Below are 13932 nucleotides of genomic sequence, written 5' to 3' on the forward strand. Positions count from 1 at the left end.
TTCTCATATATAAAATTTAATTACTAAAATTAAAAATATTTTCCCAATGATTATTGAGTTGCAAAGACCTGTAAGATATCAATCTTAAATTATTAATTAGAAATTAAAAAAAAAATTCAATGGCAGTTCGTTAAAAGAGTTTCCACTCTTGCGGGGTTTATTTGAACGACGAAACACCGTCTCTGAAATCGAACTCAAAAACCATGGCGACCAAAACCCTAATCCGAACCGGCGCATCTCTGCTGAATCGCTTGGTCTCCAAAAAGCCGTTGCTTCACCAATCAAACACCACCACCGACCCTCACTTGTTCCCATCGCTCACTAAAGTCCATACTTCCGTCCATCTTCCCCCTCAGAATGACGCCTCTTCTCTCTTGAAACTCTCTTCGCAAGCTCTCCTCCACCCCTCTGGCTTGCCTTCTCTCGAATTCTTCTTGCCTGAAGGTGCACTTTCACATCCTCTATTGTTTTGTATGTTTATTCTGTATTTATTTATTTATTTATTGTTTGGTGCTCTGATTTAAATTAGTATGCATTTTGAATGGCGTTGTGTTTTTATTGAGTTGGAGTTAGATGTTGTTAGCAAGAACTGAACTGGCAGTTCTTGTGTTCGTTTGATCGAAGAAGCAATCTAGTTTTTCTATTGCTGCCTTAGTTCTTTAGTGGGTATGAGATGGTTTGGGAATTTGAGTGAAGTGAAATTGCAGGTTGTATATGTGGTTGAAAATGGTGATGGTTTTGAAGAGAAAAGTGTTGTTGAGAGTGTGATGGGATTATATGAATAAATTCTCGTAATGAGACCTTTTACTTGTTCCTTGAAATCATTTGTCACGCATATTGTGGTTCCTTTTTCTTTGGATTTTCTTTCTTCATCAATTTTCTGATTACTTATTTGATAGTTGTGTATATGATAAAAAACAGAAAATCTTAACATTATGCTTAAACCAATTGCACTTGCTGCTAGCTGAGGTTGTTTTTGTTACTCATTTGCCTGCAAAAATATGCCTGAATCTGCCACCAGTTGAACTTTAAACTTTCTGTGGATTGGTTAGCAGTGAAATTACTGATCCTATAAGCTTCTTTATTTGTTTTTCAATTATTTCTCTGCAGGAGATTCATCAAGTGAGCCAATGCTTTTATTCCCCAAAAGGACGTTCCAGCCTAGCACCATCAGGCGTAAGAGGAATCATGGATTCTTTGCTCGGTGATTCTCTTTCCCTGTCTTGCCTCTTCTTTGAGGATTCATGAACTTTGTATATATTTCCTTTCCTTCTCTGCTGTGCCTATGGGATCAATTTTAGCTTGACTTTAGACAATCTGAATGGTCTTTTTTAGTGCATTGCAGTTCTGTAACTTGCAACCGTAGAAAATCTTTTACTCTCTTGACCAAAATTTTGCCCGTGACATCATTAAATTCTCTAATTGCATGAATTTGCATTCTAATGTTGTTTCTCGGAATGCATATGTTGATGCAACTTGTAGTTATAATTGGACTATGTTGGAAATTGGAATGGTCACCATGTCCTGGCTGGGTGCCTTTCCATAGGAATATGCATTTTATTGCCTTCTTAAAAGATGAGTATAATATACTTGTGTTATTAATCCACTCTTATACCTGAGCAGCAAGGCAACCAAGGGTGGACGGAGAGTTATTGCTCGAAGAATAGCCAAGGGTCGGTCAAGAATTACTGCTTAGTAGCTCCGTTTGTGTCAAAATTGATTGGAGCAGCATCAAATTTAGGACATGCCTTTGAATATGGTGCACTAAAGCAAATCAAATACACTTTTGCTCTGTCATGTTCAACCTATCATTGGCTCAAACGAATTATGACTGCAATCCCATGACACTTGTTTTTTGGTCTATTTTTTCACTTAAAATATTGTGCTTTTCTCTATATTATTTTGCTGGAATATGTTGTTGTTAGGATTGTAATGCAATTGTCTAGTTTTAATAATCGCAAATTGTAGCTGCAACCATGATTTGGTTCAATACTAGAGCAATGAAATGTTATAATCTTGATCTGTTGATCCAAATCAATGATACTAGGCACCTCTAATGCCTTGACGGGAATGAGTGCGAGCACTTGCTACCTTGTATTCCTAGGAGTGATAACATGAGCATTTATAATAGCTGCATGGGCCATACCAAGCATGAATAGAGTATCAATTTAGATATTAAAGATGATATATAGCAGGTTATTGGTTTATGAGAATATTGCTCACATGTGCACTAGGGCAGTTACCCTGGAATGGATTTTTCTTCTGAAACAGAAAGCCGTTCTCATTCAGAGGTCTGGAATAACTTCATCTGCCAAGGGCTGCGCATTTAATTGTTTGAAATACTAACGGAGCCGAAGTACTGCCATTCTGGAATTTCATCGCGCCAGGCACCATTCAAAAGACAACTCCAAATGTGAATTTGTACTTATACAAATCCTGGCACATCCTCATAGGCCCAATTGATAAAAGACTTGTTAGGCACTGAAAATTTCTACTTTGTTGAAATAAAACCAAGGAAAAACTCAAAAGCACTCTTAAGAAGATACTGAATATGTAATACCTCAATTTTTCTCATTAACAAGATTAATGTTTACAATCAGTAGCCGGAGCACCATCCTTTGGAGAGAGATGAGAGGAAAGTGAGGCCTTCCCTTGTTGCTTCTTGGAATCATCAAGAACCAAGTGATAAAAAATCATCTACGGCAAAACGTTGCGATTTTACGTGTTTGTTAAATGTCACAACTCAATGTTTCACTTGCTCCCACAATTGAAAGCCTTTAAGTCAGTTTTACGTTATGTGGGTAACTTTAATGGTCCATCCATAAAACTTCCAGCACTGTCAAAAAAAAAAAAAAAACCATAACCATGACAACGTCATCAACCCAATTCAATAAATTGTTACTATTGTATCTGGGAAGTTTTCTAGCAACGTGCAGATTTTCAATGTCATTATACTGGGCATGAAGCTGCACATGGCGCCAGAATCCTGAGAGGTCCCAGTGACCCTCAAAGGTCTTACATTTTTAACCAATTTAATTCCACATTTAAACTAGTGAGACCATTCTATGGTAAGTAATTATACTAACCCATGTGACATGAATATTATCTAATCATTTGAGCCAAACATTTGACATTCCAATTAAATAAACGTAATTTGATCATCATCTTTTATTCCATATATATGTATATGCTCTAGTGATGGGTAAAATATAAAATAAATTATATATATATATTCCTTTTCGAAACCAAACTGATCATACGTTTACAACCAAATGTTGTCGGACGGATTTGAAGTCATACCTCCTTATATATAAAACTCTTTTGTCAGTACTCAAACTAGCTGTAGGGCTAAAATAAATTAAATTAATTTTAATTTTCTTGTCGTAACCACCAACAAGCTTCTATTATCATGCAAGTAGGCCAGAGTGTACCTTTCACTTCATTTTTAAGGCAGGACTAATTGGCTTCCTTTAAAGACATTATGAAAGTGATCAAGTCAATGCTTTCAAACTCCAAAAACATAATCATACATCAGAAAAATAACGCAAAGAAAAGAAAAAGAAGTAAAGGAAAGGAAAGGAAAAGAAAAAGAAGTAAAAGGAAAAGAAAATAAAAAAAGAACCACATGTCAAGAAAGTAACCCAACCAACGGCGTCGAAGGCTGAGGTAGATTTAGATTAATGTACAGTGACACAGGCTTTTTACGTTGGAAAATATGTAACATAATTTGCCTAATGTGACATTTTTCTGACGTGTTTTTTGTGGTACCATTCGCTTGATGAGTACTTTGAATGTACAACTTACTTTTCTGAGCTATCTATACGTGGCTTTTAATAAAATCTTACCGTAAAGTTTACATGAATGAATCTGTACTATCCAATGCTCTCATCTATATAAAAGTAGCTGCGAAAAAAGGGGCAAATTAAATAATGGAGATATGCATAAAGTAGTTTTCACTGGAGAGGTGGCTGATATACAAATTTATATATATGTGAGTGTGTGTAAATCTAAGCGAGAGACATGTGAAAGAACTTACACATATTTATGGAACAAATTATAGCTAGAAATCAGAACTCACTGAAGCACCTGAACTAGAAAACACTTAGGTTATCCTATAACAGTTGCACTCACCATCTTATGCATATTTCAAGGAGTAAATGCATGCTACATAATATTAAATTGAATACATGAAATACCTAAAACTTTTTAATTTTGGGATCATGTCTATGGACCCCAGCTGGTTGTTGCAGGAAAATTAGGGTTTGTCAAGTATTGCCCTCTTGGTAATGGTGACAATGATGATGACGAAGATGAGGATGAGGACGCCGGCTGCAGGGTTGACATGATGGCATCGATGCAGTCCATTGGATTGGTTATTGGCAGTTGAGGATATGACCCAGATGGGAAATTATTACTTGTTGCAAGTCTAGCAATTGGGTCATCAACTTCTAGAGAATCAGATGAAGATGGCATGCTGCTGCAAATGTTATTTGCTTCAAGGATGTCACAAAGCTTAGGCATTGTCGGCACTGTTAAAGGATTGTTATGATACGGCGCCATAGTGATAACGCTTCGATCAACAATGATATTGTTATTATCATTGTTGAAAATTCGGTTCTCTTGAAGATGGTTTGATGAATCATCAAGGCGTTGAGGGACATAATTAGGCAATGACCAACATGAATGCTCAAATGAAGATGAACTTGTTGGCAAAAAAGGGTTCATAGAAGGAGGAAAATGAAATGAACCAACATTGAAATTGTTTTGATTCAATTTGAATTCAGCTTGACCAAAAGTTTGCAAAATTGGAGATGGAGAAGGAAGGAAGAACTGATCTTGTTGAATCAAATTAGGGTTTCCAGTTAAAGGGATGTAAACTCCTTCGGGACAACTAGGGTTATGAAAATCAGAGAAGTTTGCGAAAGCAGGAACTTCGTGAGAGATGAGCTTTTTCTTTATGCTTGAGTTCCAAAAATTCTTCACTTCGTTATCAGTTCTTCCTGGAAGATGCTTTGCTATTTGTGCCCATCTATGAATGAAATAACATACAAACGATCATGTCAGATAGACACAGGTATATAAAATTTTCTTCTACCACTGAGGTTTGCTTCTTAAAAAAAATCGAACTACCTGTTTCCTAGAATACTATGAAGCTCAATGATGAGAGCAGCTTCTTGAGGAGAGAAGCTCCCACGTTTCAAGTCAGGTCTCAGATAATTTATCCATCTCAGCCTGCAACTCTTTCCACATCTCTGCAACCCTGCACCAAAAGAATCAGTAAAGAAAAAATCAAAAGTTGGTGAATTCCAAACAAAAAGAGAGAATAAAAACCTGCAAGTCTTGGAACTGAGCTCCAGCAACCATGTCCGTAAGTTGATATATAATTGATGAGTTTCTCATCTTCCTCCGGTGACCACAGCCCCCGCTTGACCTTCTGCTTGTTGCAACAAGAGTGATGTCCCATCTGAAACCAGTTTTTGCAGGCAATGACAGAAGAAGGAGCTAGATCAAAAAGTTAAAAAGACAAACATATGAAACCACCCGAGTAACAAAATGTGAGAGAGCTAGCAAATCAAAAAAAACTTTGAAGTGGTTGAATTGGTTTGATAATGAGAAAGTGAAAGAGAATGCAATGAGGGTGGCCTTAAGAAATTAATGAAGACAGCAGTACCATGGTGGCCCAGTTAGGGTTTGCAGGCAAAAGGCTAAAAGCTGCAGTTCATCTTGTAAGACTTGTATGGCTTATATTAGGATCTTTGTTTGCTCCTTCTGAAGATGGGTCTGTCCTGCATTGTACACGTGTTACTCATCGAACCAAGAACTTTTGGTCCTTCTAATGCATGGTTGATGATAAAAACTATGTGTGTGTGTATATATAAATATGTGTCACCACCTTGATTGATTCTTAGTTTTGCATAATTCATCAAATCATTGATGGCAGATTTTTAAGATGAGCCAAGGGCTGCAACTGCATTAAAATATTTGGAATAATTTGATTGGGGCAGATCAAACAAAAGAACACGGACTTGGAATCTCCTCATTGGAGCTTTTACCTTTCAGTAAATATAACTGAACTTCCTACTATTGACCAAATACAGTACATTTTAACAGTACGTAAGTTAAAATTAAAACAATAAAACTATGTGTACCTATTTTTGGTATACAATTTGTATACATAGATGAGATGTTATTATGTGATTGAATGTTTCTTTATCATATAATGACAAATGTTTTAAAATTAACTAATTACATGATGACACATCATTGTGTACATGAATTGTGTACCAAAAATGGGTATACATAGCATTGCTCAAATTAAAATGTATAGATAGAACTTTTAAATAAGGCATTTTCCTGATCTTATTTGGTCAAATTTGTTAATCACGAGAGATATGGTTGCTACATATATGTAGCTTTGTAATTAGGTGTTCAAATTCAGGTCAGTGGTGGCCTAAGGAGAAATCCACCGTAGCTTGCTTGACAAATTTAGCTAAATTGAGCTGATTTTGTCTTTTAAAAAATCTACCCACATTGCATATATAAATAACACCGGCCCTAGCTAGGGTTGGACGTGAAATCTTACCACCTTAATTTGTTGATTCAGAAATTTAAATAAGGAGGAATCTCGTGTTGAATCTAGTTTCCATGGAGGAAATGTTTAGAATCTATACATCGTACTTGATGGGATTGGTATTTGTCATATGGGGTTAACTCTAATCTCTCAAAGTTTAGAAGTTTAAAGACACTTGATCTCTTGCTCACTAGCCAATTTCAATCCCCAACACTGACTTAGGGTCAAAGTGTTTAACATTAATAACAATATTGTAAACACCCTCTTAATGTATTTAATATGTTTCACATCAAAGGACATTTATCACTTACGTCAAGTAGGATGAGTAAAATGAATTTCCATAGTCAAATTACAAATCTACAAATTGTCATCTTCAACTTCAAGACGATTAGATTTTGATATCATTTGTCTCTTGAGTTTCTTAATCGTCAATTATTAAATGAAACAACCTAGATCACCTTCATTTTGTTTATCTCTCTCTCCCTCACTCGCTGTATATATATACACGTATGCTACGGATGTATATATTTGTTGCTCTTTTTCTGGTTTTCCAATTGTGACATGACCGCCATAAACAATTATTCCCAAAGGTCAAATTCATGCTTCCAGTAAAGCAACTAATGAAAGACAGTGAGAAAATTTGAGTGAAATGACATCAAATTATTGAAATTTTATCACGTTTGTTCCCCTAATATTCAATGGGAAACAATTTGGCTCCAGTGTTTTACACTGAAATGTTCCAAGAGAATCTCTCCGTTTTAACTTGTCTCTTGATCGAACTTATAATTGTTCAATCTCGTGTCTTTCAACCAAAAAAACAAAAAAAAAACATTTATCATCTCTACGACATTGGGATCATTGGATTATATTTACTAATTATCAAATTCAATTATAAATTCTAATAGAATATATGTTCACATGTAATGTGATGTTAATATAGCTATATAAATGATATTTTAATATATTATATGATTTGATTTATTTGGGCAAGGGGGACAAATTTCATCAAGTCAAGTGAATTTTACAAAGAATACAAAATGCAATAATAAGAGTAGCCATTTTAGTGTAACATTAAAGCAAAAGGATAAGAGTTTTGTTGGTGAAGAAATGATACAATATAGCCCAGCAATTAATAATTTAATTAATTTCTTAGTTATCTTCTCTTAATTGAAAACATTAATATTTTTGGTACTACTTTATCTGATAATTAAGACAATAATGAAAAGGATTTAAGAGCTTTAATATGGAGTTAGCTAGCATATTAAGGGCTCATTATCTACTAAATTATTAGAATATTTTATATAATAACAATAATATAAAAAAAACAATGAGAACAATGGTAACACTTAATTAATATTCAGAAATGTTGAAATACATATAGGTGAAGGCACTTTTGTGATTTGGGTATACTGAGATTTAACAGTACAAATAATTTCATACTATTCATTTACTTTAATTTTACCCTTTGATGTCAAACAAAAACAGAAGAAAAAAATTGCTTTCTTTCAATTGAAAAAGACTTTTGAATTATTAGGCCTAAGAATTCTTCTAAATGAAAGGGAGGCAGTGAAAAAGGTGGCCCTCTTTAGGCTCGAGTCAAATTAAAATTGTATTGAAACACAATGTGTTAATGGAAAGATAGAGCTAATAATTTCATGCATTTTATAAGGTCCACAATTCCTTTATTTTTCTCACAAAATTTTCCTTCAAATAGAAAATCCTAACTACTTCCCAATTCTTATTAATTAACTTAAGGTGTGGCTTTGATTAATCCTTAATGTACATTCTTTCAATGAAGTAAGCATTTATAGAAATAGTAATTAAATTTGGTTTATTAAATTAATTAATAAATCACAACACACACACACACACACACACACACACATATATGTAAGTCAAGAGTTTGATCATTAGTGAGTTTCAAATTCATGTCCTCTTGCTTGGATAACCCCCACCTTTGTGGCTCAAACTATATCCTTCCATGGCTATATATTACTCTATTACCTAGCCTTGAATTCTTAAGCATTCTTTAAACAGTACAAAACTACATAAAATTTAGCTAGATTGTGAGATTAAAGTGAAGACATTGATTATATCAGTATATAAATACAAGATTTTCTATTCTTGTGTGGCATTACAACTTTTCTTTTAGGTCACCAATCTAATCAAATGAATAGTAAATGACAAATTAAGCAAACTAAACAATCCTAATTACCAAAGTAACCGAAAGCCCTCCCTTTTCCTCTCCTTTTCGTACAAATTGAGACCTAGCTTAATTTTCCAAATTTGGATCAATTACTGCGCCCGATAAGGACATAAATATCAATCTATTTAGTTGCTTGTTTCAATTATTACTTCAATTAGACTATAATACTACCTCTCATGCATAACCATATTGTAAAATCAATTCATTTGTTATACAGTCAGAAGTCCTTTTCAATCAAACTTATGAATATGACATTTATAGGAATGATCAATAACTAGTAGATGAGTGTTACACAACCCACAAGTTGAGAAGGTACCTCCCAAATGAATTTGTGGCTTCTAAATCAACTAAAACATACAATGGGTTAGTGTGAAAGAGTAACTTGTCTAAACACTAATTGGCGGGATATTCTCTTATACTCATTCTCCTTTAGGTATAACCCTATTAGGCTGAACCCTAGGATTCACTTCTATAGGACATTTAAGTGCAGCTTGTCTTGAAGCCTTGTTTTTTTGTGAATCAGATACAACATTTATTTAGAAAGCGAGTTTTCTAACTCATTGTAAAAGAAAATTTTGTCATAGTTAGAACTTTCAAAACACATTTGAAAACAAAAATAAACACAATTTACCTAATAACCAACCCAATGTCATGAAAGATAAACCCTAACCAATATTTCCTTAGAAGCTCTACTCAAATAGCAAGAGACAAAAGGGTCTTACCTTGAAAAATACTTGAGAACAAATGCGCAAGAAAAATGGTTGAGTTATTGAAGACCTTCTTAAACAAATTAGGGTTTCTCGAGGAAAAGGAGGTGTATGATGGAGGAAATTTGCAAAACCTAAGTATGTATTTAGGAGCTTTCTTATAAGCATTTCAGGAAAAAATGAGAAGTAATCCAAGCCATCCAAGATAGCATTATAATGCATGTCGACCATCCACCTGTGAGCATGAGACATAACTTGCAAGACATTATAAGTGTTTGAATTGACTCAATGGGCACATAACTCACTGATGCGAAACATTAAATACTTAGTACCTACCCTTATCTTAACAATCAGTAAATCCTTATCACCCATGCAATGTTCATTTGTGTAAAAAGTTAATGAGTTTTTATAGTATTGCCTGCACTCTAAATACTAAAGGCTAATTATTATGTGGTCAAAACTTCTCTTTGGTCAAACTCATGAACGTGATATTCATAGAAGTGATTAACAACTATGGATAGATGTTACACTAGTTTGTAAGTTGATAAGCTATCTCCTAGCTCAAGAAGACACCTCGATGGAATGCAAGTTTCTTTTAAAAGCCACAGACAAGAAATGATGGTCCATATCTATCATAACTTTCACAGTCACTTTGACATTAAATAATAATTTTCTATTATCTTAAAATCATTCTCCTCAATTTTGACAATTGTAATTCAAGTGTAATTGGTTTTGCACCGCTTTGGAATCATAATAATACCAATCAATCCACCAATCTCCACACTTTCTACGATAATTAAATATATAACTCTAACACGTACTAGTATAAATTCATAATAGTAGAAAGTTGAGGACATGACATTAGACACACTTGAAAGCATAATTATTATTACAATTTTGCAATCTCTCTCCTTATGCTCAGAAAATAACACTACCATGCCTCTGATATTTTCGGTTGAACCATATTAAAGATTGATTATTCTTTATATTTTGTGTGTTTTTCCATGTTCTTATATGAAATTCTACCAAGGTTTGATGTACTTATCGTTTGTACAAATTTTCACACTAACATGATTAATTATAAGATGTGATGTCAATATTAGAAGGGTGGTTAATAATATGTAATTAATTAAGATACATACAATATCGAAAGTTACACAATAGCTAACGTTAATTAGATGCATTCTAAACCCATTTCACAAAGATTAAACAAAGCAATTCATGAAAAGGAGGAAATGTTTCAAATTGGGAAATGTTCATTTAATTTGAAATGATAAAAACAAATCAATTTGACTAATTTATTTATATAATTTTCATAAACCTTGTAAAGATTCCATGTAAAAATATAGTAGTTTTAGGGCCCCGGTTCTTGTCTAGTCTTGGTTAAATTCTCTTAATAATTCAAACAAAATGTCCTTTTGTTGCTCTTGATCCTTTTCCAATCGTAATATAAGGTCATTTTTTTTGTTCTCTCCTTATCTTTAGGTGGGAAAGGATAAACATGGAGATCCGACCTAGCAAATCTAATTAATTTGCTTTGATCTGTAATTACTAAACTCATTGTCTATGAGATTATATATGGTTAATTATCATAATTTTCTTTGAAGTTTCATGAAATATGATTTTTTTCATTAACAAGGTTCTTGAAAAATTCTTATAATTTTTATAATCACTTAAAGATTTGAAGAAAAATATCAAAACCTATTAGAAATTTCAATATAAAATTTTCTATAATATTATTTTCATAGACAAAGACGACATTAACAAATTAGTTATCAATTTATATTATATATATTTTTTAGTGGGTAATATTATTATTTTCTTCTATATGATTTGTGATATTTTATGTGTTCATATATCTGAGCACACAACACAAAAATATGTGATGTGTGTGCTTAAATATGGAAGTATATGACTATAAAAAAGGTTATTTTTTATTTCTTGGAAATATATAGCTGTATTGCACATGAAATTCCAATAACTAATTGCAATAATCCCAAGGTTTAAAAAAAATTAAAAAAGGTTAAAGGAAAATGCATAAGTTTTCTTTCTCGTATGGTGAAACATGTTTTGCCAAGTACTTGGTAAAATTTTTCATGCATTGCTTCTGAAATAAAAAAATGTAAAAGATTGGATTGCTTCTGATGGAAGGAAAAAAAAATCAATAATAATCCCCCATAGGACCATAGAATATCCTTGATTTAATTGTGGGCACATGCGACAATTAATTCAGCCACCACTCTCCTGCTTTATTTATTGAGCCATCAGAGGACAATTACAGTAGCCAAAATTTGCTTCTTTTTCCCAACTCAAAATTTTATCTCTGTTTGAACAAGTACTGGATGACATAATGCCTTGCAATTTCTTGACTGTTTTCATTTTCTCTCTTGACACCGTATTTGGTTTTTGGTATTTGTCTTTTTCAATTATCTATAAGATTGTTTTTGTCAAGAACAAGACATAATGCCTTGCAATTTCTTTACTTTGTCCTCCCTCTCTCTTGACACAACATTTGGATTTTGGTATAGGTCCTTTTCAATTGTCTATAATACTGTTTTTGTTTTTTCAAAGGGTTCCGTTTGAAGCTAGTAAGATGTAGATTCCAACATCAATTGATTGTCCTTTAGTCATTAAGAATTATGCAATTTGTGTTATGAGTTCAAATATACATCTTGAGTTTGACAGATTATAGATGAATGATTATTGTATTTCTATCAAAATTTAAAAAAAATTATGTTAAGGGTTTAATACTTCTCCCGAGATTTTTCTGAATGACAATTATCCCCCAAGAACCATAAAAGGTTATTGTTATTTCATTTAGATAAAAGAAAAAATTATTATCCAACGAGACTTAAGGGGACAAAATTGTGGCAAATACTTTTGTCAAACTATTATTATGATAAGCAAGTTCACCCTGTAAGAGCTAGTTCCTCTTTCTTCTATCTTGGATTGAGCAAGTAATTATAATTTATAAAAGAATAGCAATAATTCTCCTAGATTTTTAAAAAGCTTGGATAAAAAGAAGAGTGGGGAAGCCAATCTGCAATAGGGTAAGACATTAATATTTTTTCTAATCCAATTGAGAAAAGGGATGTGCAATTATACCAAGAAACACCAAGACACATCGTCAACATCTTTTGGCCTTGACAATTGTAAAGGAATCTTAATAATTTTTACTTGCACACATAAAAGTTTGCAATGTGTGAAAAACTTGTTTACTTCTTCCATAAAATCAATCAATTATCAAATTATGCGAGAGACAAATTGTTCTTATCAATTTTACATAAAGAAGATAGAGATAAGAATGATGCAGTGACACCAAACTTTTATGAAATAACACTATTATAAAAGAATAATACAAGTCTTACAAAATGTGCATGCAAAATGATATGTTATATTATAATTGAGAGAGAAAAAATGTAAAACCAACTCATTAATAAAGATAAATAATGTGTCAATTAATGGATAATTCAATATCATTTTGCATACTTGACTTTATGTACAAAGTTTATAAATTACTACTTATTATAAAAACCCTTTTCTTTAAACCAACAAAAACAATGAAAAACAGAATGTTAAGGCAGTTGATGTCAGGAATGATCTTTCACGGTCAAATCATTTGACCTATCTGTTGACCGTTTTTATAAAGGTTGTAACCCTAATTCTGATGCATCTTAGTTTTGAGATTTAAAAAAAAAAAAATCCCTCCAGAGAGATGAGTGATTGATAATGAACATGAAAATGTATATACAACAAAATGTAGGTAACCCTACAAGTCCCCACTTGCTTCCCACGGTTCCTTTAACTTTTCTTCACGGCAACCTCCCAAAGAAAGAAATTTAAGTCCACTTACTCCAAGTTGAAGAAACCTTTCCATGTTTTTTCCCTTTCCTTACCTTTCCTTTCACCTCATATATGAAATCATATCAAACTTTGATATATCCAAGAAAATTTTGCAGCTTTAATTTGATGGGGGAAAATCTTGTTCGTTTTAATTTTGTTGCTGGCTAGCTTCTCCACGTGGGAAGTTCATGCAATGTATATAGAAGTCAAAACTTTAACGAATTGAAGATACTGTTTAAAGCTTCTCCAAATAACAAACAACTTTACTAGTGAAATCGACTTGGTAACCATTTCACGTACAATTTTTATGTTTAAAAATCTTCTCTTTTCCATTTCTTTCTATTGCTTTGAGATCTAGAAAGATTAATTCATTTAAAGTATACGTCAGGTGGGGATGATTTTGATGCCCTGTGGTCCTCTTTCTCACCGTGAATATTGGGACCATTATTTATACATGTTATATCAACCACCATGGCCTTTTATTTTTCTGTTCATTTCATCCCTCTAATTACTATTCCAAGCAAGGAGCATTTGTAAAATTAAACGTTATTCTTTTAACTTTGGCCAAGGATGCTTATGTTACTGTTGAAAAAATGGTTTATTCA

At 32.9% G+C, this 13932-nt stretch overlaps 2 protein-coding genes across 3 annotated transcripts; one reads left to right on the plus strand and one right to left on the minus strand.

Annotated features, from left to right (window-relative positions):
- The first annotated feature begins 68 nt into the window (after positions 1-68).
- Positions 69-2034, plus strand: LOC123212081. Its single transcript, XM_044631119.1, has 3 exons — positions 69-444; positions 1111-1204; positions 1624-2034. The coding sequence occupies exons 1-3, from the start codon at positions 204-206 to the stop codon at positions 1694-1696; spliced, it is 408 nt and encodes a 135-aa protein (XP_044487054.1). The 5' UTR covers positions 69-203; the 3' UTR covers positions 1697-2034.
- A 1888-nt stretch (positions 2035-3922) lies between these two features.
- LOC123211019 (transcription factor MYB26) lies at positions 3923-5921 on the minus strand. Of its 2 annotated transcripts, XM_044629519.1 has the most exons (4): positions 5672-5921; positions 5332-5464; positions 5131-5260; positions 3923-5029 (listed from the first exon to the last, which is right to left on the minus strand). In XM_044629519.1, exons 1-4 carry the CDS (start codon positions 5672-5674, stop codon positions 4225-4227), a joined length of 1071 nt encoding a protein of 356 aa, XP_044485454.1. In that variant the 5' UTR covers positions 5675-5921; the 3' UTR covers positions 3923-4224. The 2 variants fall into 2 exon arrangements, with proteins under 2 accessions (XP_044485454.1, XP_044485455.1); XM_044629520.1 differs by having other exon boundaries at positions 5332-5921.
- Positions 5922-13932: the final 8011 nt, after the last annotated feature.

This window comes from Mangifera indica, chromosome 3 (genome assembly GCF_011075055.1).
Source record: "Mangifera indica cultivar Alphonso chromosome 3, CATAS_Mindica_2.1, whole genome shotgun sequence".
Lineage (NCBI taxonomy): Eukaryota > Viridiplantae > Streptophyta > Magnoliopsida > Sapindales > Anacardiaceae > Mangifera > Mangifera indica.